Source organism: Pecten maximus, chromosome 13 (genome assembly GCF_902652985.1).
Source record: "Pecten maximus chromosome 13, xPecMax1.1, whole genome shotgun sequence".
In the NCBI taxonomy this organism is placed as follows: Eukaryota; Metazoa; Mollusca; class Bivalvia; order Pectinida; family Pectinidae; genus Pecten; species Pecten maximus.
In genome coordinates, this window is record NC_047027.1 from 28479496 (window position 1) to 28505940 (window position 26445).

The 26445-nt window shown below is 36.0% G+C and overlaps 1 protein-coding gene across 3 annotated transcripts in view; it reads left to right on the forward strand.

Annotated features, from left to right (window-relative positions):
• The first annotated feature begins 24485 nt into the window (after positions 1-24485).
• LOC117340949 overlaps positions 24486-26445 on the forward strand; it is a 38531-nt gene continuing 36571 nt past the window's right edge. For all 3 annotated transcript variants that reach the window (XM_033902744.1, XM_033902745.1, XM_033902746.1), the window contains exons 1-2: positions 24486-24798; positions 26115-26417. In XM_033902744.1, coding sequence (XP_033758635.1) covers positions 24570-24798; positions 26115-26417 — 532 coding nt within the window. In that variant the 5' untranslated portion in view covers positions 24486-24569. The remainder of the gene's footprint in view (positions 24799-26114; positions 26418-26445) is intronic.

The following is a 26445-nucleotide window of genomic DNA, read 5'->3' on the forward strand; positions in this document are numbered from 1 at the left end:
TCGCTATTACATGTATATCCGGCAAAATAGGCGAATAAGCTCGTGTTATCATTACGTTCCGTAAGGAACGATAACGAGTTATCCCCCCTTACTACACTTCATTCTTTATCTTATGATTTATTAGTTAATGAATCCTTTAAAATGTGTTGTTGGAAAGTCATTTAAGGAATCATGAACAAATTAAGGTTTAATGAAGACTTATAGTGACGTATCATCAATTAAACCATTATTTACTGTGGGGATTCCATCTTCCCATAATGCAACCCGCGTAAACATCCTGGAGACAAGTAAACATCCAAAATAGCAAAGAAGGCAAGAGGAAAACAATGATACAGACATCTTGCGACCATGTTTGTAAATTTCCCTGTAAATCAGTGATACTACGTTAGTGTGATATTTTAACGATACAAGATTTAATAACGAAACAATAACGAAACAGGTTGTAACATTTATATCAACCACTCTTGCTGGTTCAGATGGGAGCGCGAATGTTTCTTAATGTGGGAGGAGACCGGAGAGTACGGAGAAATGTACGAAGTCAAGAAGGAAAGGTAGACCTAATTACCTTTTCACGTCCGATCGGGGAATCGAACCCCGGTCGGCCTAGTAGAAAAACGAGTGCTATATCCACTATGCCACCCGACCACCCCAGATTACGATTATTCTGTTAAGATATGATTTGATATTGTCAGTAAGCCTTATTTAAAAGAAAATATTTTGAAAACATAAATTCGTTCAGTGATACAAGAGATTATGTTTGGTCCACAGGCGCTTGCATATAAGACGATAATTACCACTGCCATATCATTTTTTTAATTCACAATTTATATGCAAGCGTTGTGGTTCTGAGTAGGAGCCTGAAAACGAATCTGTGTTCAAAAAAAAAAAAAAAAAAAAAAACAATTCACGGATATTAACTAGGGGTTGTACTTTCCAAATGCTATAATCTTGATTATCCTGCTAAATGTGAAAACTGCATGGGAAGATATTCGAAAGAACCCAGGTCCGGGCGTGTTACATACTATTATGTTGCTACATTTTGTAAATGTACCTTTCTGTTTTGAGGAATGCTATCGCAGATCCCATATATAAATCAACAAAATTACTATAATTATTAGAAATTTATGTGAATTTTGACATGACGTTATGTTCAAAATACCGTCATGTGCTTGATAGTGGACGACGTTACAAATCAAGAAGGCTGGTTTTCATTTTGTAGTACATCATGGTCTTTGTGAATGTCTGGAGAAACTTATAGAATGTTTTATCTGCAGAGATAATGACATTTCACACATTCATACAGGTTATACCTTGCGTTTCCACTATAACTCAGACTGGCCTTTACTTTTTCATGCTTACAACATTACAACATTACAACAGTGCTATAATGACTTAAAATCAGTTCTACGTTTTTTTATCGGAAGACATCTATACCACGTGCAATTTAAAACATAGTTCGATGCGCCACAAATATATCTTATCTTTAAGCATACATGTACGTGTATATGTATTTGTTTCTTCAAATTATCAAACATTACATACAAATTGTATATGCATATAACAAGTTATTTCTTTTGATTTGTAATGGAAATTTTCATGGTGGGGCCAAGTAACTATTAGAACTAAGCAAGAACGGGTTAGAGGCAGTTTTGCACTTTGAAATATGCGGGGCCTACTTGTTTAAACGATACCCATGATGTTTAAATGGTCCATCCGTGTCCTATCATGACTCAAACCGAATGACAATGGAAACAGTATTCCGTTATACCTATTTACCATACACAAGTACTGATGCTAATTTATATTCGTATCAGCACCAATGTCACAATATAACTATATTTCAGAATATAAAAGTAATGAAAGGAAACACACATATTCCCTTACTATATAAATAAAGCAGACCTATATTTTACTCCTATTCATAGGTCTCTCCAGTTTATCTCTTACTAAATCTACTGTAAAAACGATCTTTTCCCGACAAAACTAGTATCTTGCTTTTACTTGTTTTTCGGTAAAATCATCTGGCACGGAAAAAATTCGATGGGATAGATGGGTACATCAAACATGATATCTATCGCCATTTTCAGTAATGATGGTTTAAAGATGCCCCAACCATCTTAAGATATTGGTGATTTGATTAATTGTCAATCTTTTCCTGTTGATAGGCAATTTGAACTGTCTATTTACCAACATATTCGATCTAGAATATTAACAAATCGGTTGAAATAAGAAAATTAAGACTTTTAAATCATAAAATTGAAAATAAAAAACTTTACAGGTAGAGGTATGAGTGATGCATTTCAGATTGATATGTAACATTACATCATAATCACATTTATTACCTAGATCAATACTGGAACTGCATGCTGTAAAGGGTCTGTGTCATTAAAATCTAATATAGTTTTATCTGGCTGTTTTACAGCATGCAGAGAGCTTCTAGTGTTGAAAATTACTTGAAGATATATCATTGAAACTTTACCTTAAACAATCAGTGATCGATTACTGGTCGGTCATGAAAAGAAAGGCATATGTTTAGACTAGAATAAGATTTACCAAAATTAAGAAACATATTGTGAATACGTTTAATCATATAGAAATCTACAAATATAGCTAGTTTTAAAATGAAGTTTAAATGTATTTCTATATCAATATATACACAAGTAAAAATGACTTTAAAACGTAAAACGAAAGTAGGAGAGTGAATATTTTCGCATTTAAAAAAAAATGTCTCAGTGTGATGTATCCGTATAGAACCACGTGACATGAGCCTGGTCAAAGGTCAAACGCGTTTAGAGTTTATTCCACGTATGTAATAAAACTGTTTGCATTTCTATGTGGCGTTTTAAACACAAACAGTTTAAAAGAACTTACACAAGTAAATAATCACCTACGAATCGCCTTACATCAGACACCAGTATTTCGAAAATGGCTGAGTGGCATGACACTGACACCCTCTCTCCCACACCTCAATCTCACCTATAATTATTTACTAATATGCAAAAAAGGGTATTTGATAATATTTATGGTGAAACTATACTATGCATGTTGCAAGAGGTATGTAACTGCGGTATTGCTGTAATTTAAAAGTAAAAAAAAATAAAAAATAAAACAACAACTAAAAACACAATCGGAACACGAACATAACTGCTATTCTAAAAGGAAGGGCAACTTTGTATGAAATATATATGATAAAATGAGCCCATTTACATGAAAAACTCGTAAATGTACACCTGAATGAGTTCTGCAGCAAATTGGCAAACATTCATTATAAAGCGAAAATGCCGTTCTTTGTCCTTTTTAAAAATAATAAATCGACTGGTCTTGAAGAAAAACGTTAAAAAAATGTAATTTATATATTTGTTCTGAATTCTAATAAAGATAAATTATAATGTACTAATCATGTTGATTATAGACAGGCCATTTATGTATATTTTTCTGTTAGTGTTGTCTTGTAAATTTTTAAAGTGTGTTGTTGTACCTTGTATATATGTGTCTTTTACAGGACCTTATACAAAACTAGACGATGATCTAAATATTTAGCCTGTCTAAATAAAATTATTTTTATAAAAGATTTCATATTCATAATTTTTTCAGTTGAATATTGATGTTCACTTTACCTGGATTAAAGAGGTTAAATCAGGTGAAAGACGCCGCACTTGAATTTAATCTCTTACGATTTTAATCTTGAAACATTTAACAGTCACATGACATAACCAAAAGTGCAAGTGCTCTTAAAAAGTGAAAAAACAACATGGAATTCTTTCCTGTTAAAGTGAAATACTCATATTAGTGAAAGTTTCAAGGCTTTCTGCAATGCAATTGCGAGTCGCTATCATCAATGGTGAATAAAACATGTTTCGGAGATTTCAATCTTGCACATTATTCTAGGTAGCATCTTATGATTACTAAACCATATGGTACTTCTTAACATATGTTTTGCTCACATTCTATTTTTAAAGACGGCCCCGGTACCTCCATAGCTCTGTCTCCGCCCGACACTACCTACACCAGGACAGAGGGGGACACGTTACCAGACATCACCTGTACAGCGGACTGTAGACCTGACTGTACCTTTGTCTGGAGACGACCGGACAACATCGACTTTACTGTCTCACCTGTGTTGTCACTGGGACAACTGGACAGATCAGAACACGGGACATACAGATGTACAGCAGCAAATACTGTCTCGACGTCTAGTATCAATATCAGCGTGAACGTAGAATGTAAGTATTTTCCACAGAAAGCTTCTGGTTGATGGTCAAACAGTCAATATAGACCAATTATTACCAAATTGCTACTAAGTAACCCTGAAGTGTGTATATCTAAATATAGATTTTGAAAAAGTAGTCTTTCAGTATGCAAAAATAATCTGATGTATCGATTCAAAACTGGTCAAAAGTGAATTTAAATAAATTTATCAATATTGAAATTTTCAATTTTAGCTAATTAACGTGCTCTACAATTCTTATTTGTTTCATTGGCATGATAATAACATTATTGGGTACATTAATCTGTCAACTGTGTTTGCTTTCATCAATTCATTTCAAGTATCCCGTCCTCATTGTTTGTACAACAGTTATGTTTGCATGGAACTCTACACTGAAAATTGGCTCCTGACATGGGCAAGGGGGTAGAAAATGACCACTATACCAGTAACAACTTAATCATTTGATTTGGCCCTGTGTAAACTTAACCCTTGTTAAGGTCCTTAAACGCATTATTTTATAAGGAATATCGGCTTTGACACCCGAGCGAATGGCATTGTCATTAGACCAACAGATCATCTCAGAAAGATCTGACACCACCATTGCATGATCGTTATAGGTCCTACGAAAGACTGATATTTTCTCTACTTCATTTTTCCTTCTTATCTTCCTTTTAAACATTTTGGAGTGCTTCACAGGTAGTCTAAGAAAGATCTATCAAGAACCTTCTGTAATATATTAAAGAATAGTCTTGAACTGTCAACATCTAAGATGGCTGTCTCTAGATGATTTTATTACCCCGATCAGACTCATAACTAAATGACCACAACAGAGTAAAGACAAAAAGAAACAGGCAAACACTGAGAAATATTCCTAGATTATTTCTCCAAAAAATAACAATAATAATCTGCAGCTATAAAAGGCCAAGATAGTTGCTTGTCTATAGTTTTTGTTTCTCCTTTGAACTAATTATTAAATGGATACAACTAGCGACCAAGACCTACATTTGAAGTTTGAGAACTTCGCATACTTTTCCAGAAATTGGTGATAATAAACTTCAACTGTCGAACCTGCATATCAAGTCTAAGAAAGATGAACTATTTGAAATGCATCAGTATTATGCTCCAACTCTCAAAATTATGATAGCTGTCTGTCGGCCATTATTTTTTTTATCACGATTAGACTCAAAATTGGACAGTCACGATTTAGTCCTAAGATAAACCTCCTTGTATCCATTGATGTTTTTCGCTTATTTGAAATTCAAATTTCAGTAAGCTCAGTTTTATATGTGGCGAAGGTCTGACAATGAAAACAATCATTGTTGTCTTGTCTGTAAAGCAAAAAAAATGGTGAAAACGCAAGATTCTTAACATTAAAACACTTGTTTTCGGCACAAATTCCTATTAATTATAAGGAAAATATTAGTGGTGATCCGTGTCAAAATATTTCAGAAAAATGAACATTTTAAGGGGCATCGATCAATTTCGTGATTTCAAGATATCTTAAACAAGGTTGTATTACTGCTGAGGAGAGCATGCAATTAGAGCCAATATGTTAACATTTAAATACTTTCAAACCATATTTATAATGTATTACTTCTATTTCTTTGATGCAATAGCTAATGTTGATATCATTGCATGCCGGATATGTTTTATACAATATTATGCTTATTTTCTTGATTCCAATTTGTCAGCTTTTCCCCAAATTAAGATATTGGTTCACTTTTTGTGTTTTAACATTCACATTAATAAATATGAATAAATGAATGAAAATATATTTGGATGCAATAATTTTCGAGTTATATCCTAAACTGACTGGACAAAATGGAGGAGACAAGTTCCGGTAGGTCGCATACCTACAATTCGCCAATACGCTAACTAACGCCATAAACTCTCCATCGATCGGTTGTTCAAATCATCTTGATTGTTTTGAGCTTTTAACATCTCGACTATTTGACTGTATTGAGTGTACTGTCGCTTCGAGTCACAAAGGTTCGGTTTCAGTTTATATATGGCATTTGTGAATAACCGGAAGACTGCATTCATTTACATTATAATACCCTAGTTTTAAAAGGATACAGGGTTTAAATGTTATGGTTATTTACTATTGTCGTCAAATAGTGTAATATAATCACTTCCAAAGTCAATGAGACAACCCATGAAATATGTTAAAAAATTTCAAAAGGTTCCAGGGGCCTATTACATATTATATATAACCTGGTTAAATCACCCGAAGAGGATCGTGACTATATATTGGTCCTCTGAAAGCATTTAGGCATGCAGTTGCCAATAACTGGCACGAGAACATTAAAGGCGAACCTAAAGGCCAAAAGTGAGGCATTGTCAAGGGAGTCATTAGGAAGAAGAAAGTTGCTAAGAAAGAAGAGAAAAGATAAGATCTGAAATTTAGTCGCCTCTTACAATCAGGCAGATACAATTCTTACGCCCAACCTGCAGGGCTATTTTGAAAATTACCTCCCTGCAGATTGTTGTATATATATGACAATTTTACCGGTTTTCAATTTTTCTAAAAAGGTCACCATATATATTTAACATGATGGTCCAAATAATTGGCAAATATTTTCGGTGTACAAGAACCGGAATTAGTACCAATTCCATAAAAGTGAACATGGCTTAAAATTGGCTTACAAATTTAGGTATTTTTGGGGTTTAAGATTGTGTAATTTTTGTTTTTGCTGCATAAGTGCATCTATGATTTGCAGTAAATATCACTCTAAAGAAAATTATAACTTTTGAAGCAAAAAATTAAATGTGCTTTATTTTGACTAAAAATGGAACCATGTCACAGTCCCGTGTAGGGTGATATTAGAATGGTCATGGAACAGGCCCATGGGAATTTTTTAAACATATCTCATGGGTTGTCTCATATAATGCTACACATATCATCCGGTAATTATTAAATTGGCTCGTGGGCAAATATCAATGTAACCTGTAACAGGTCATTTCCTGAAGTTATTTAAATTCAGAAGTTATTTTGCAACACTAGACCTGTAGCTCAATTTTTTTCGAATCCGGGTACCTGTGTCTTGTGTTACACTGTATATTGACTATTTATTTACAGTTATTTATTTGAGTATGTTTTTAATGTTTTTAAATGCCATAAATAGTTGTTATAAAAGCATAATTTATTACAATACAATATACATCAAAATCCAAATAAACAAAGCATTTAAGACCACTGTTTGTTTTGCCTGGGCGACGACAGTAGACGTAGAAGATGATAAGATAACGTTAACACTACTACAAAGTGACACATTTATGTCATACCATTGTCACTAAATTTTAAAATCTGATGGCGGACGTTTTAAATTCGTTAACATAAATGTAAGGATATATTTACTGTCAATATTGTTAAATGCTCTCAGATAGGAAATTGTTTTACAGATGGCCCTGTGACAGTAGCTCTTAATTTTGCCACTGCTACTTACACTCTATTGATTTCTTTCCCTACACCCGTTTCAGACGGACCATCCACCGTAAATCTGACTCCACCAACTGTGACCTACACTCTTACAGAGGGACAGACTATCCCCACCATCACGTGTTCTGCTGACTGTAACCCGGCCTGTACCTACAGCTGGATAAAGGCTGGACAATCCATTACAACAGGTACGAGGCGCCAAGGATATTGAACTTCCTTTCAAATACCCTACAGAAAGTTAAAACTACGTAGAATCTCGGAGGCTGCTCCGTATGTAACATAGTATCTATGCTATTGTTGTTTTCATTCTTAGACCTTTGTGTTCTTTAAATCTACATCTGTGATTGATAACTACCTAAACTAGTGCTGTTAAATATTTATGTTTGTCGAAATAAAAGCTCTTTCGAGCTTATGTTAACATGTTGTGCATATTCGATGTAGAATAGAGTTTTCTGCATCTTGTATTTTGTAGCAGGGTCAGGTCTCCAACTCGCCAAGATACAGCGTGGTCAGAAGGGCGTGTACAAGTGTACGGCCATTAATAACCACGGCAGTGCGACGGGTGCCGAAGTCAGTATCACCGTCTACTGTACGTATATACTTGCTCAGATAGCGGGATACATTTACGTTCGGTAAACAATACATTATATCAAGTTCTCAAAATGCAACCTCGAAGTGATAAAGAACAACAAGGCATATCAACGAGTATCAAGTCTTTTTGCGTAGGAAAATGTTTCATGTTTACAATGAATCTGTCCAAGGGTCTTCTCAAACATCTCTCAAGCCGTGTTTTAAGGGATTTTCTGTCAGCAGTCGGTATAGGAAATTTATAACAGGCAAATTAAAATCATCCTATGTCATATAGTACTTAATGGCAAGCTATGAAAGTGATTCAGGTTGTAATAAGAAGGTACAGCTAACAATAAAGCAAGCTGTCACCCAAAGGCATTTCAAGTACATCCGATCAACAAGTCATTATAGTGTATGAAGTAATATCTTTTTAGATAATTTAATATTTTGTAGACGGTCCCGGTAACTCAACAGTTCTGTCTCCGCCCGACACTACCTACACCAGGACAGAGGGCGGCACGTTACCGGACATCAACTGTACAGCGGACTGTATACCTGGCTGTACTTTTGTCTGGACACGACCGGACAACACCAACTTTACTGTCTCACCTGTGTTGTCACTGGGACAACTGGACAGATCAGAACACGGGACGTACAGGTGTACTGCTAGGAATGTTGGCGGGGAGTCAAGTATTACAACCGATATTACTGTACAATGTAAGCATATAACTTATCAGTTTGGTCATATGTACAACGGTTATAGTATATAAAAGCAGTTTGATATTGACTTGAAATGGTGTATGTCATTGTTAGGAATAGGAATGTTGTTCGGGTATCGACTAAAGCAACCGATACTTTTATACAGTGTGAGCAGGGAAATTTAATAAAACAACTGCAGGCATCATATCTCGCCTTTTGAATTATTATGGTGGCGGGAATGTTTGCAGTGACGTTGCCAATAGCGATGTAAAACTTAATTGAAAAAAAATACAAATTAAACAAAAGGCCCAATGGGCCTGTATTGCTCACCTGGCTCTACAGCAACTTTAAAGTTGATTGTGGTCATTTCTACAGATACTATGCTGCTGACATTTTATTCAAATATCAGAGTAGGATAGGTTTATTCATATCAATACATTTTCTAGTCCTTCATTCCAGCACATTATTGGCCTAATATCCGGTCTCGGACACTCTTGACTATCGCAAAATTATTGTTTACAGATTTAAGCCGATTTCACCCCTGTGACCTTGAATGTTGGTCAAGGTGATTAATTTGAAGAACTTAGTAGCCCTACACCCTAGCATGCTACAGGCCCAATATCAAGTTCCTGGGCCTCTTGGTCAATGAGAATAAGTCGGTTGAAGATTATAGCCTATTTGACCCATGTGACATTGAATGAAGCTCAAGGTCATTATTTGAACAAACTTGGTAGTCCTTCACCACAGCATGCTACAGGCCAAATATCAAATCCCTGGTTCTATTCGTTATTGACAAGAAGTCGGTTGAAGATTGTAGCTTATTTAACCCATGTGACCTGGAATGAAGTTCAAGATAATATGGCAAACGGCGTTACGTCATCATTTGAAAATTTTACAAAGAAAAAGGGCTGCTCTGTTTGACTTTATCCTCCAAATCATTTACAAACCCACCGAACTATAGGTTTTCTTAATTAAGTGATAACACATTATCACAACTTTGTTTTTACATTTCATATCATATTAAAGTCTAAAAAATAAAAATAAAAAATGTGTGTTCTCATTCACTAACAATACATATAAATTATGGCAGACGGCCCCGGAACCTCCATAGCGCTGTCTCCGTCGGCAACTACCTACACCAGGACAGAGGAGGACACGTTACCGGACATCACCTGTACAGCGGTCTGTAGACCTGGCTGTACCTTTGTCTGGACACGACCGGACAACACCAACTTTACTGTCTTACCTGTGTTGTCACTGGGACAACTGGACAGATCAGAACACGGGACGTACAGGTGTACTGCTAGGAATGTTGTTGGGGAGTCGACTATAATAACCAGTGTTACTGTACAGTGTAAGTAACTAGGAGTGTTGTTGGGGAGTCGACTAAAAGTACAAGTATTAATTTATTGTGTGAGTATGTATCATTGTATCTTTTGAGGAAAGTGAACCAATTAGGAATAATTGATCATTTTTTTATGGTTATCTGTAATGTTAATAATGTTGTAATATCTCATAGAGCGTTCATCGTGTCATTACTTTGCTCCTCCATTGTTTAATAATCGTATCACAAATATTATTATAAATTGTGAAATTGTTTAACTGTACGCCACGTATCATTGTTATTATGTATATGTGACCTCTTGCACCAAACGTTAGTGTGTCAGAGTGATATCTTTAAAACCTTGAACCCCGAAACATCATCGATTGTATGTCAATTTCCAGGGTTCAGGTCATGGATAATGTAGATTTTTGTCATACTGCCATATGATACTCAGCAGATTTTATCTAGCCTTATAATTTTTTTTTCTTTTCTTTTACAAATACATTGTACTTCTTCGTTCAAATAATGGTGTTCACCAGAACCTTGGTACCCATGATCAATTCTAAGACATTTTTTCCCCATCTAAATAGTAGTTTTTCCCCATTTTGTACGTAGTAGTGCAAATCGAAACATCATTGACATCAAAAGCCTAAATTTCATTTATTGTGTTTTTCTTCTTTCGGAGTTCAAATCAACAAAACTCCGTTCGTATTTTATGCTGGTCAAAATTCCACAGTTGACTCGACGACGAATTGCAAACTACAAGTAGTTCACTGTAGGCCTCATCTAGAGAAAGGAAAGAGAATGTGTTGTCTACTATTTTTCGGTAACAAAATGTCTCATGAAGAAAAAAGTGCCGTTTCGCTGCTTTATTGGTTTTTTATAGTTCATTCATTTCTTTAAGACGGACCATCAACCGTAAGTCTGACTCCATCAACTGTGACCTACACTCCTACAGAGGGACAGACTAGCCCCACCATCACGTGTTCTGCTGACTGTAACCCGGCCTGTACCTACAGCTGGACAAAGGATGGACAGTCCTATATAACAGGGTCAGGTCTCCAACTCACCAACATACAGCGTAGTCAGGGGGGCGTGTACAGGTGTACGGCCAGTAATGGGTACGGGAGTGCGAGAGGTGCTGACATCAACATCACTGTGTATTGTACGTATAGGCACACATAAACACATGTATTTATATATTTTCTTTCTTTCTTTTTCTTTGTCATTTTCATTATGGAGAAAGGTAAAGTACGTCAACCTGGTGTCCTATAGTGATCAGGATGTCCTTCAGTCCATTCACCAGCGCTTTGGTTTCCGAAGATTATCGTAGAATCCAAATTTTGCAAAACTTCTCATGGTGTTTAATTGTGATATGAGGATTGGCATTGGTGAATTACAAAATTTGTAAAGTCAAAATCAAGGTCGCTATTAAAAATGTTACATAATTTAATGAAGGTTGTAAACAGCATGTAAGGCACTTACACAGAGCCATGCTTTGTGAAATTCAAATGGTTAAATGTCGATACACAAAAGGACATACAATGTTCCTAACATCAACATTTTTTTTTACTAAAATTAGAATCGAAAAATTACTGGACATATATATAACACTTTTGTTTCCGTTGGTAATCTTAAAATCCTGATACCGTGACAATTTAAAACTTCACACTGTGTTATGACAATGTGCTCATACCTCGCTGATCTTACCTCAGCTACCTCGCCCATCCTCTTCGTGCCCAATTGCACACTGTAATGTACTAAATGAGAATCTGCAATAGGTTTAAACAATAAATCATTCGGAACATCCTGACCCTAAAATAACAATTTTCGACTCCATCTAAATTAATTTTCAATATATTCATATGATGCTTTTTTATATAAATAACAATACATTAGTTAAATGCTCATTTTTTTAAATGATATCATTCTGCTTATGATTAGTTGAATATTGATCTCACATTGACTTGTGGGGCGAACCGAGCTAAACAATAACATTTGCTGCATAGCGCCCCCCCCCCCCCCCTCCTCCCCTTCAATGCGCGAAGAAAGTTCTAACCAGAGTTGTCAGCTCTCCCGATTTGCACTCCAAAAGCACGCGTTGTCATCTCATCGTTTTAACATGTTGTTAAACAAAAAAGCAAGTTTTAACAAGTAAATGTAAATTAATGAAGATATCAATAAGAAAAAGTTACACTTTAGTAGGATTTGCCTATTTTCAAATTAGATGTAAGTCAGCAAATTTTATCTTGATGAATATATCCAACACTAAGCAAGTGATCCAATGAAAAGCCTTCCCAAATGCATTTTTTGGTTTGTCAGCTTCCGCTCCGAATAGAAAATGATCTATTTTATAAACATCAAACGGTTGCAGACGGCCCCGGTACCTCCACATCCTTGTCCCCGTCGGCAACTACCTACACCAGGACAGAGGGGGGCACGTTACCGGACATCACCTGTACAGCGGACTGTAGACCTGGCTGTACCTTTGTCTGGACACGACTGGACAACACCAACTTTACTGTCTCACCTGTGTTGTCACTGGGACAACTAGACAGATCAGAACACGGGACGTACAGGTGTACTGCTAGGAATGTTGGTGGGGAGTCGACTATAACAACCAGTGTTACTGTACAGTGTCAGTATATAACTTATCAATTTCGTCTTATGTACATCGGCTATAGTATATAAAAGCAGATAACTCTAAATGGTGTATGTCATTGTTGCTAACTGAACATCAAATTCCGTTGTCTACTCTATGTGAACAATATTAATACGTGTACTGTCAGTTATTCATCGCTGAATGTAACTGTTGAATGCAGTAGCATTATTGCAGTAAGTTTATGTTCTAATCAGCAGAGGCCAACGCTAAATCATTGCATAAAATAACATGACCTACTTATTTTATCTGTCCCTAGTTGTCTATAATAAATGATATATAAGTATTAGTTGCAAATTCATATTCAGCGTACTATTCATTACAGATGGCCCTGGTACCTCCATATCTCTGTCCCCGTCCGACACTACCTACACCAGGACAGAGGGGGACACGTTACCGGACATCACCTGTACAGCGGACTGTAGACCTGGCTGTACCTTTGTCTGGACACGACCGGACAACACCAACTTTACTGTCTCACCTGTGTTGTCACTGGGACAACTTGACACATCAGAACACGGGACGTACAGGTGTACTGCATGGAATGTTGTCGGGGAGTCGACAATAATAACAAGTGTTACTGTCCAGTGTAAGTAACTGGGAATGTTGTCGGGGAATCGACAATAATAACAAGTGTTACTGTCCAGTGTTAGTAACTGGGAATGTTGTCGGGGAGTCGACTATAATAACCAGTGTTACTGTACAGTGTCAATATGGTATAGTCAAACCAGAATGACCTGTCGCGTTGACCTTTTTGTGGAATATTCAAAGTGGGTAGTTTCATTTGTTCACAGGTGTGTTAACAAAACATATCGATTAGAAATACTACTGTGTCGAGCAGGGTGCTGTTTTGGACCATTCATTTTTGTTACACTTTTATATTGACAACACAGGGATGGAATCACTTATTTTTGATGCATGGTTTACACATATTCAAGTAACTCTGAGATCAATTGTTCACATTTTAATAGTTTTGTGGCTAAATCTAGACCAGTATAAATACAAATGACGCAGCTGATGGTTTGTTATAATATATATACAAAACACCTATTTCCCCTAAATGACTATAGACTCGTCTGTAACTAATATGCTAATCAAATTTCAAAATTCTGGTCGGACTATATACATGTAAGTATACATGGAACATATCGAGAAAAGTAGAAGGGAACGTCGAACACTAATATATAAGATGTAAGTGTATATTCAGTATTGATAGAATATTATTTCGATCGTTTGAGGAAACGAATAAGAACGAAATTGTTTTCTCCTTTCTGCTGATAGGGGGCGCGTTTGTAGTTTGTGGCACACGTGCAGGTGCACAGTGTAGTCATTCACATTGAACAGCGTACACGTCCATTTTTTTAAAGTTAACTATACAGTGTGCTGGTTTGTGGTATAGTGAAGGAAATATATAGAGCTATAGTAAATATTGCTGTATATTTGTGTTTATGTTTTGCTTATATGTCTGTAATAAATTCATTCCGCACCGTGTTCAGTCAGCGGCGTGGTAGCGCCCTTGGAATTTATATGATTTGTCGAGCTTTTATTAGGACCAGGCATAAATGGTGTTATAGGAGAACATTTATTTTCCCCTGCCTATGTATGATTTTTACTTATACAATATAAAGAAGTAACGGGACCGTCACATACATATATGTAAGTCTTCAAACAACATCCAATGTTGTAAATCTAATTGAAGCCATAATAATAATGTTATGCAATAATAACAAAATATACACCTAAACCAAAACCACTTCGAAATCGGACAACATACCAGATTCGACTGATCAGAAGCCTCCTTCTGGTGACAATTTTATAGAATGTGTTTACTTTTATATTCCATCAAATAAGCATTCCTTCCAGCAATTTTCACCGTGAAGCGCCAATGTTAAATTTCAAAATGTTTACGCTAATATGCAGCCGTCTTGAATCGTTTAATAATACACGTGTTTGTGCTTTTAGGTGTCGTCTCAAATAGCGATGTCAATTTGTTTGCAACCTTCTTATTTCCCGAGGAACTCCGATGAATGGTTAAGGCGGAAATAACAATAAAGAATAGTAAGGATAGTGTAAATCGATTAATCTCAATAAGTCGTTCCTCACGCTGGGGGATTTAACAAGAAACAAAGCAAATCCAATTAGTACATACTTTATTTGGGGACATACTTTTCCTGATGTAATGCATTTAAAAATATATATATCTATGGATTAGAAAAAAAACCAATAAAGTTGACATACCGTCGATCCTATTACACTTTTATAACACATTAAGGCTGTTTCCAGACTTTCATACCTTAACTGATCAAGAAGATTTCCTTATCTAAAATTCACCCGAATACACATTTCATAACAATTTAAAAGCAGTACTTATATCTCGACAGGCATTATACTATATCTAATAATTTGCAAATATCTTAGTTGAACGTCCACAGATTCGTCATTAACATAATACATATATGCATGTTTGATTAACCCATCCGAGTTGGACGTCTATTGATGGTGCAAAATAGACCTGCAATAACCAGGAAATTGATTTAGTAAATGAATTAAAGTAATTGGGAATGTTGATGAATTTCAATGGAAAGTTTAATGTTACACAGAAACACATTACTAACCAGACAAGAAAAGCTTTTTTTGCAATTACATGTAATAGTAAACTGAAGAAAAATAATTTCAATATTAGCACAAAATGTTCAGTGTTTGATACATGTGTCAACAGCATACTCTAGTACGCAAGCAAGATATAGAAAAGCTCCATTCTGGTTTCAATTTTATACTACAATGTCCAATTTACATAGAACTTAGACAAAAGCATACCAAAAAGTATGATTATAAATCACCTAGCGTGTTCAAACTCTTACAACTGTTAAGTATAGATTATGTGAAGGAATTGAATAATCTCGAAAAATATATTTATTTATCGAAAAAAAAACACACTTAAGCTAATAGAAAATAGTTTTACCCATTCTCTTAAATGAAATATTTACTATATTAAAAATGTAAATATGCAAAATGTCTTCGCTGAAAATCCCATCTGTGTGTCTGTCGGTACAATACAAATTATCGGTGATGTTGCACGACATATATCTATTAACCATACATTTTAAGTGGTAGATTGATTCAACATCTTGTAAACTTCAACTTAACTAATGTTAAACTTTCTTATACTTATAAATCTATATTGTACATGTGTTTTGTACGGATATGTTTATAAGTCGTCATGAGAAATCTCTCTCCAAATATGTATGACTGTATTTAATATGTATGTATTGCAACATGTATACATATGGGCCGTAAGGCCTTCGGAATAAATAAACTTGAACTTGAATTCAAAGTTATGAAAGTCGTATCTATATAGGTTACACAACGAGAGATTGTCGGATATGTTTATTATTTCGCTCGAACTTGTTAACATGGTTTCAAAATTTATCAAAACACGACAAGCTAACATTCCGTTCCGTTTGGAATGCTGGTTGACAGGTATACCATATATATTCTTGACAATCGAATTGTTATCAGGTTGCACAGGGTTACCAGTCTTGTATATTTTAGGAAGTACATTGAATGACTCATTTGACAAACGGCGATTCGCCTCCTGAATAATGTTCCTTTTAGTAATTAAATATATACCTTGTAAAGTAATATTATAATGATGAAGAAGGAATACAGCCCATATCATTTTTGATTAATTCCTCTGTTATACTGTTTATAAATATATTAGCGTTCGTTGCAAAATGACAATCAAAATATTCATTACAGTCGGCCCCGGTACCTCCATAGCTCTGTCCCCGTCCGACACTACCTACACCAGGACAGAGGGGGACACGTTACCGGACATCACCTGTACAGCGGACTGTAGACCTGGCTGTACCTTTGTCTGGACACGACCGGACAACATCAACCTTACTGTCTCACCTGTGTTGTCACTGGGACAACTGGACAGATCAGAGCACGGGACGTACAGATGTACTGCTAGGAATGTTGTCGGGGAGTCGACTATAACAACTAGTGTTACTGTGCAATGTAAGTATGTAATAGTGTACTAAAAATGTTTATGTCTAACATATATATATATATATATATATATTATAAATCATAGCAACATGTTGTTTTGCAGGTGTAATTTTGGTAAAATATGCCTTTTACTTAAATAACAGGTAACTGTGCGCATCCTAAGTACTTTTTTTTAAATGTCTGAATCAACCGTGCTGATTGCTGCCTCTGCTCCTCCAAAGGATCAAAATGTTACCTTTCCTCGTTTACCTGCAATATTTCCTGTTAAAAGAGCCGAGAGACAAGTACCGGGAGTTTGGGTGTTGATACCTGTTTTACGAAAGAACCAAAATGTTTGAACAGTAGATTACTAAGCGTTTTTATTCAAACTCCGGTGCTTTTGCGTTACCTAAAAGAATACTTACGCATGCGATTTAATGTTGCACTTAAAATTGATAACAAACAACATCACTGTATTTTTGGTTGAAATACATCCATAGAGGATATATATTGATGTTCTTAATTGTATGTTATCAATGTAAACATAATTAAAGTAACAAAAACACTGAAAACACAAAATGCAGTCTTCTTGTCCAACACTGTAGACACAACACTTAGCCTATGAAACCCTTAAGGCAGTGCAGGAAAAAGAAGGAGGAAGACGAAGCTGTGAAGCTGTATATGTTTCTTTTTTATCTTCTGTGATCGTATATACTCTCTCTCTCTCTCTCTCTCTCTCTCTCTCTCTCTCTCTCTCTCTCTCTCTCTCTCTCTCTCTCTCTCTCTCAAACTCTTCGACTAACGGTCTACTATGTCTACTAATACTGGCAGCCTATGCTGGGTTTTGTAGCCCTTCGGTTTCCATACACAATGCTCACGAAATGACTGGAGCTGTCACACAATTACTAATGAATCTAATCCCAGACATTCTGGAATCGAGCTAGTTGACGCCATAGTTGGTGACAGATAAAGTGGTACCGTCAACCCATTGTAAAGAAACGACTTTCAAAATTTGGTTAAAATAATATTCTGAACAACACGTGTACTTATTAAAGCTTCTATCACTAAATTAAGCTACAGTAAAACACAGTTATCGAATTATCAAACTAGGTACTGACCTACATATAAATACATCGAATTACGGATTGTACTCAGTGACTCTAGACCCGTATACACATTGCATAACAATAGATAAGTATTACATTAGACATACAATACTGCATAGCTTATCCAATTAATAGCTATAACTTAATTAATATTGCGTATTACATAAGTGTATATGTTTATCCAACACATCTATCTCCAGCATATATTTTATATATAATATGTATAACCAACTTGACGATGATGAGATGAGTCGGAGATTTTAAATAAATATACAAATTATGCATATAAACATATAAGCTTTCGTTGAGGGAGTCAATGCACATACACATTAACTTCATGTGATGGTATCGATACAATCGTAGAAGCCATAGTGTCATCAAAACGTAAAAAAAACCCCAAAAACTCCCCAAAACCCCAAACACATTCATCATTATTTATTATTATTATTACAAGCTAACCGGTAATAAGTATTTATACATCAAAGTATTTAAAATGTTGCCGTATATGTATCCATCCACGTAAAGAATATATGTAAAACAAGAAATATTTTTTTAAAAAGATAAACGGCATAGTTTTAATGCTGGTGGTTATAATGTAAAACTGCTGGTGAAATAAATTAAGGAACTAATTAATAAATCCTCAGTTTCAGCACGGATAACAAAATTATATCAGTTTGAATCATTTTTGCTGATAATAAGACTGTATCTGAATCAGGAATATGATTTTATTAATGTGTCATTTGAATAGATACATCAACGTATTCAGCTTGCATTCAATCTTAATTTTGTTTCGTGTTTAACTGCATGTCTGCATTTTGCATTTACCGCTACATTGACCAATCACATACTTCATCGTGACCAGTAACGCCACCTGTCGCGTCATTTCCGGGGCCAAAAGAATTTTAAACGGCTATGCCGAAAAAATGTGTGACCAGTAGCATTGGGTAATGCTTTTTCATCTAGGGAAAGCATGGTCTTTCATTGATATGTGCATTATTTTTTCTATCTATAGTAACATTATCTTTAACATTTGACTTTCAAATCTGAAGCTACATGTAGTAGTCCAAGCAATTGATTTTCATTTGACAGAAATAGTGACGTTGACCTGTGACATCCGAGTCTGACAGAGTACTAAGGTATTGCGCAGCAACCAAACAAGAGGCCATATGGGCCTGCATGAAGCACCTTCTCTTGACCTCTTCTTGATATTGAGAAAAAAATGTTTAAAAATTTAAACTTTGACTGCTGTGTCCTTGAATGTACGTCAATGTTACGCGTTTAAAAAAATGTATCACTTCGCTTCACCAGCATAATACAGGTTCAATACCAGGTATCTTGGCCTCAAGGTTACTGAGTTGAAGATTTTCAAGGTTTTTGCATGTCTGGATCCAGTGGTCTTAAGGTAAAGGTCATAAATTCAAACAAACATTAATAATAAGGGACCATAACTATAGAATACATGTGCATTTAAATTGTATAATCGTCCCTTTGTGTCCCACTCCACCTCCTTGGGAGCCAACAGTGCATCAATATTCTTCAACAACAATTACACCAACCAAATAATTCCCCAGACCAAGTTTGAAAAGCAAGTTAACCATACAGAAGAAAAACAATTTAACAGGGATGCTATCTTGGACTATTTGCCCTTCTGACACTCTCTTCAACCATATAATATCAATGACCACAGACACACGTGTGTGTTTCCTCTTCAGTGTAAACTATACCTTAGGGAGCAGTGGTTGAAGCCCCCCCCCCCCCCCCCCCCCCCCCCCCCCCCCCCCCGACAAAACTAATTGATACTGTCAATGGTCCAGATAACACCAACATACCATACACAAATTGCACTGAATCTCGGCCCAACGATGTCGTCTAGGGGGAGGTATAGCTTGTGTTTCGCCGCTGTTACTAAAAATAGACATTAAAACTTATTTTTTCTTAAATTAAATGAATTCCAGTTGATATCGAATATTGAGATTGTTATCAACACAGCAACTTCACAATACCTATAATCTGGCTTCACAGCATAGAGCCATAAACGCACAGTTAAGCTTAAAATCTGTTTACAAGGTGCAAAGCAGTACATTTTTCGACCGCTGGCTATAGTTCTCCGGGCTATAAATAGCCCCAGAGAACTAATCAGAACAGCAGAACATCAAAACATAAAAAATCCGTACTATATGGTCACCAAATCAGAGACTCCATAAAATGTATGTTCACCTCTTAATATAGAAACACCAGCTGACCAAAACATCATTGTCTCCCACACTCAGGCCGCCTAAAAACCTATTAATCTAAAATTAACTAAATTCTGTACTTCGTCTCTCTCACAATATACAGGACGAAAATGAGATGATATATACTTAACAATTACTTATTTACAACAAAGAACTAAAAAGACAATAATGATTAGTTGGTGAGGTGGACATTAAAAGAACGGAAGCCTACGAAATGTTCATTTGGATTGTTGTTTGCCAGGTGAAATGAGGGATCAGAATGGACAGGTTGTTTTAAGAAGAAATCATACATTTGAAATACTAATCACTGGAATGTATTTTCCAATATGTGTCTGCTGGAATGTTGAATTTGAAGTCGAAATCACAAGAAATATATATATATATATATATATATCTGCCGTTGGTCGCATAGCGTTTTTTATTCTGAAATCTGATATCAATGCAATGTCGTCCACTAGCAGTATTTAGGGACGAATCGTCTTTAAACTCTTCGATATACTTTCACGTGCGGAGGAATTCAAAACATCTCTGCCGTTGGTCGCATAGCGTTCTAGTGTTGAACATGATACAGTCACGCTAGTATCCGCCTTCGGTCCACGTTTGCCGAAGGGTTCATTGTGGTTTCTCCAGTTACTAAAACATTATTCTTATTGTATTTTATTGTATTTCCAGTACTTCTTATATATATCATGTGATTGTATTTGTATTTTTTGTGTTTTGATAAAGGGGCGGATTGCCTCGAAAATTTAACAAGCCTTATTGTTCTCACTGTTTGAATTACTTCTTTGCCCCATATATATATATTTATAAATATATATATAAGGAACACAACTTTATGACTCGTGCCCTGACCGGGGCTGGAACTCACGATCTACGACACCCAATCGCCTAGCCAGAAATACCCGAAGCTTATAGCGCTGCGCCACATCGGCGTTCTTAAAAAAGAACGTTTCAATGATATATATAGTGTACTTGCTGCTCTTCATGAAAGTCCATATGGTAAGAGTAGGGGATTTTTTTTCTATCAATACTAACCAACGCACTCTACTATTTAGGGTGATATTACAATGGTCATAGAACAGGCCCCTGGGACCTTTTAAATTGTTTAAACATATTTCATGTATTGTCTCACATTTTTCGCCTTCCGTGATGCTATATACCAACAATACCAACACGTCTTTGAGACTGCCATGGACAGCTCCGTATCTCCTATCGTAGCCAACTAATTCATTGAACACATGATGAATGAATTCATAACTACTGCTCCGGTAAAATGTAAGCCTAACTTGCGGGAAATGTATACGTGGATGACATCTTTGAAGCTGCAGAAAAGGGGCCACAAAAGGATCTAACATATCATATTAACGTCCTTGACAGCGAGGAAGAAGTTAATTGCAACATGCCCTTCCTTGACTATCCTTAAGTTAGAAAAGAGATTGGCACTGAAAATTTTTTTGTGTATCGTAAAAAGACACATGCAGACCAATTTCTAAATATCCAATCCCCTCACCCCTCACACCAGACGTTGGGTTTCGTCCGGACACTACTAAACAGATGTGACATTATTGTAACCGACCAATATGACAAATTACAAGAACGAAATCATATGCGTTCCGCTATGAAACCATAGGGATATTCCAACTGTGACCTTCAGAAGGTAAGCCAACATCTTAAAAAGCACGGTAAAGCGTAAAAGACGGAATATAAAATACAATAATGGCTTGACAGGAGAAGTAGCAATTCTATCGTAAATCATCAATTGGCAGGATAAATGGCACTGCAATATCCATGAAGCCCCTCAAAACTCCGCAATATCTGCGTACATCCTAAGGACAAAATGTCTAAAGAGGAAACCATGGAATGCATACATAAAATTGGATAGAAGTACTGCGACCATTCATATGCCGTAGAAATCGGGAGTCCGTCTTTGGGAACATCAGAAAGAACTTGAAGCCCAAGTAGGCAGTAAATTCACCAGATCAAAACATGGATAATCAGAGCCCAAGTTCAACAAATCGACAAACACTTATCTGGATTGGGGGTGTGGAATTAAAATGTGACTGACAGAGAGGTCAACATTTTCAGGCGGTAAGAGAACGAATCTATCTGGATACCCCGTAGCGGGTTAATGACTTTTACCTGGTATTAAACAAAGTGAAGTCGTAAAGACAGTCCATCTGCAGTCAACTCGGCAGCTCAGCAGAGTACTTCTTTGGAAGTGAAGCCACTTTGCTTATACACTACCACTTCAAGTTGAGCTTACTTGTCAACAAGTATTACCATATCGTGCACACTTACCACCAGGTGTATGCACGCTATACTTGTCATTCTAGCCTGAGGAAGATAACAAAACTGTTATCGAAACGTCACTAGCAATGATTTTACTGATTGTGTTAGATAATCTTTCAAATAGCTATCCTTACCAAAAATATGTTTCAGAGTATTATGACGTAAGTTTCAAGAGGTTTAGTGCGTGATAAATGTATTACACTAACTAACGAAAATGTGGACAATTCAGAACAAAACTGTAGATTGTGACAAGTCAGAGTACATTTGAGCAAATGTAAAGCTGTATGGAACTATCGTGAGTGTTGAAACGGAATAATACTCATAATAGTTTGGATAATATATACATGTACATTTTCATCAGAATGCATTCTCATTTTTCTCGGATTTATGATACAGATTAAAATATAAAAGATATAGTTTAGTGGTCGATAGAAGCACTACTTTGTATCAGGAAAGTATTAAAATATTCACCATAGGACGCAAGGTCATACAGGAAAGGCACGTCAACGAGTTAAAATGATGTAATTTTATGTTACGCATAATATCAACATGGCGATTTTCGTCAGAACATTAAGACATATTGATCCCTATTGTATTACTTGTGAACACATAGTACGTTCTATGGTATTAGTGATCCAACAATGGTAGAAAATACATTATTAATAGTAAAATAAGTTAAACAAAAATGCTTTCTGTTAATTTAGGTCATATATATACACTTGTTAATTATTTGTAAATGTTACCCAATCTTTCTGTATTTTAGATTACTGGTATCCTTATTGTACAAAATATTTTATAAATATTGTTGTTCAATATATATTGTTGTTAACTACTAATTAATAGTAAATAAGAATTTGCAGCGAAAAAATAACATTTGGCAATGAAAATACAAGTTTTTCGTTTTTGATCAATGAAAGCGAACCTCTTTTGTTTGTTAGAAAACTGATAATAGAAACAGCTTGTATAAAGTAATTGCAGTTTATTTGGGTTACGCTTTTTATTTTTGTCTTTTGTTTTGTAGTTCCACCAAACATACTTGATCTCGCCTTTAAAACTGGAGACGGAAATCTGACAGAGAGTAGCAGTATATCTCTGGTATGTTCGGTGGATAGTTTCCCTCCGTCCACAATACAGTGGTTCTATAAAGCCAACAAAACAGTTCTACTGACCACCCCAGACGTCCTGGAGAGTACCTACACCCTGACTAACGCTGACTGTCTGGACACCGGACTTTTCACCTGTTCTGCCGGGAACAGTGTCTCTAACACAGCCGTCACCAGGGATATATATATCAACGTTTTGTGTAAGAAGCAACACGCTATCAAATAACATGTCAATGCAGGGTTAAGATTAGTTTATATCTCTGGTGTTAAAGAATAACGATGCAAGGATAAGATTGCGATGAGTGGAAAATCAACAGAATATGCAAGATATAAATAAGAAAAGAAATGTTCATAATAATGATATATTAATCAATGATTATCTTCTCTGAACATGTTAACTGGATATTTCTCACAAGTCATGATTTGACTTTAATTGTTTTTATTAAAAAACAAAGGTACGGAAACATCATTTTACCATTTATACAGACATATAAATTGCGAAAGCTCTTCATACAAACGACTCCTTTGGTCCTGATTACGTTATAACAGGTTGCGGTATATGCGCCGAGTGGTATGAACTTTTGGTGTACGTTACAAGCCTTAAGAAGCAATAAAATCGGGATCCAAGCAGCAAATTTAAGTATACAGCATAGGTACTTGTGCATATACTCAATACTTTGTAGAGTGTTTAGTTCCGGCATCCCCCATGTGCTGTATATATTTAAGTGGTCTAATTTTATATTGGTGAGGGGTACTAGTTTTGCACTTAACTGCTTTAGCAAAGAAAAGTTTATTGATGCTTATAACGTCACAATGGCTGAAATTATATATATATATGTTTTTTATAGGTAAACCACGAGAAGACCCTAGGGTAAATTATAATCATAAGTTTGGTTTGGCTCCCTCAGAAAACTTGACTATTACTGCTAAGTTTCTGGCCAATCCTATGCCCTCATTCACTTGGTCGTTTCAAAACGCTTCTAGTGAACAGACAGCTGAGCTTGTAAGCGGGACAAGCAACTTTGAAACACACAATGCCTATTTTTCGACGAACCTGTCTGTGGTGTCGGTAGGGATACGTACAAACATGCAGGAGCACTGGTACGGAACATACAACGTCATGGCCACAAATAGTCAGGGAAGTGGAAGGAATAGCTTTTTAGTGGAAGCACAAGGTAATTTCATTACGCTATCACTATAAAACCAATAGATAGTGTGCTCGTCTGTCGCGAAACAAAAGTTCGATTTTTTGTAAGATTTAAATATGGCACTCACACCAATACGGATCTCTGGTTTCTTCCGATATAAGATTGTTTCACAGAAGATAGATATGAGGATGCGTTAATTCTTATTTATTATTTAAATTGTAACACAAACTCACATTCGCATCATTGACCAATTAAGATACGATTGGGTTCTTGAAAAATATGAAATAAAACTGTTAACGAAGGATATGTCAAGATAATCACCTGGATTTGATTCACACTTTGTCGGTCACCGAGAAAAATACATATAGATTCTTTGTAGTTTCCCCATGTTGCATCAGTTTCCTCATGCATTTTACGACAAAGGCGTGAGAAAAATAGTCCATCATATGTTAGATATTTGGGATAGGGAAATTCTACCTTCGGACGTTAAATTCTACACCCTCGGGTATAATTTTCCTATTCCCCATTCCTACATATGTTGGACTCTATTAATCACACATATTTCTTAGGGTTACCTCGCGATTGCTAGGGAAAAGATAAATCGATCTCGCATAGGGGGTAAAGACAGCTGGCCTGCGCTATATGACGCTGCTCACAATAACATAACGTCCTCATTTTACTTTGAGTAATCATGTTGTAAGTGATGATGTCATCAATTTTCGACGCACATTCCAAGAAACAATGTAGATTGCGCTATGAAAAACTTTCGTAAAAATATTTGCTTGCAAGCATAGGTGAAAAGTATAAGTTTGGCTGGTCATCATTCGTGCTGACTGGCCAATCTCTTAAACTCGGGTTGAGATATCCCTGTTCGCGGAACAGACCCGTGTTTGATTCTATGAATCATAAAAGAACACATTTTAACCGCTCAGTCATTTAGTAAAAAAAAACAACCCTGTGTTGTTATAGCCTTCTCGTATAACTCATGTAATGATATTTTTTTCTAGAGAAGATACAACTCATACAGGGAAAGAAAGGATAGTTTGAACAAGGTAGTAATAAGGAATGGTTGCTGTGATGCCATTGTATTGTTTCTGTGACGTCATACAGTTGTTGTGAATGGCAATTCTCCCGTCTAAGCCAATGGGTTTAGGTTTCTGACCGGACGATATGAATTGAATTTATTCCTACTCGAATTTGAAGATACGAATTTAATATTATCCTGCAAGGTACTTAGTCGATACTCTGATTCCATTTCAATTTTGTATGTTCGAATAACCAGTAAAGACTGTATGTTATAATGTGGGATTTATCTATTTTTGCGGCAAAATTCTTGTTTTTAGGAAAACCTAACCCTCCATACGAAGGAACAGTTATTTGTCCTGACCCAGACCAAGCTATCCTGAGCTGGAAATCGGCATTCGATGGTGGATCTACCCAAACATTTGTGGTCGGCAGAAGAAGTCAAACACAGGATACACTTGTCATCTACAGAAAGGAGAATACCCCCGATCCAGGACAACACCGGACTGCTAATATTTCAATACCTGGCCTTGCTGCAGGTACGCAGCATTTCTTCGTGGTATTCGCTGTGAATGAATTCGGAAACTCGTCGATAGAACGTGAAGTGAACTGCACAACAAAAGGTAATGTATCTAGTTGCATGTCCTCAAG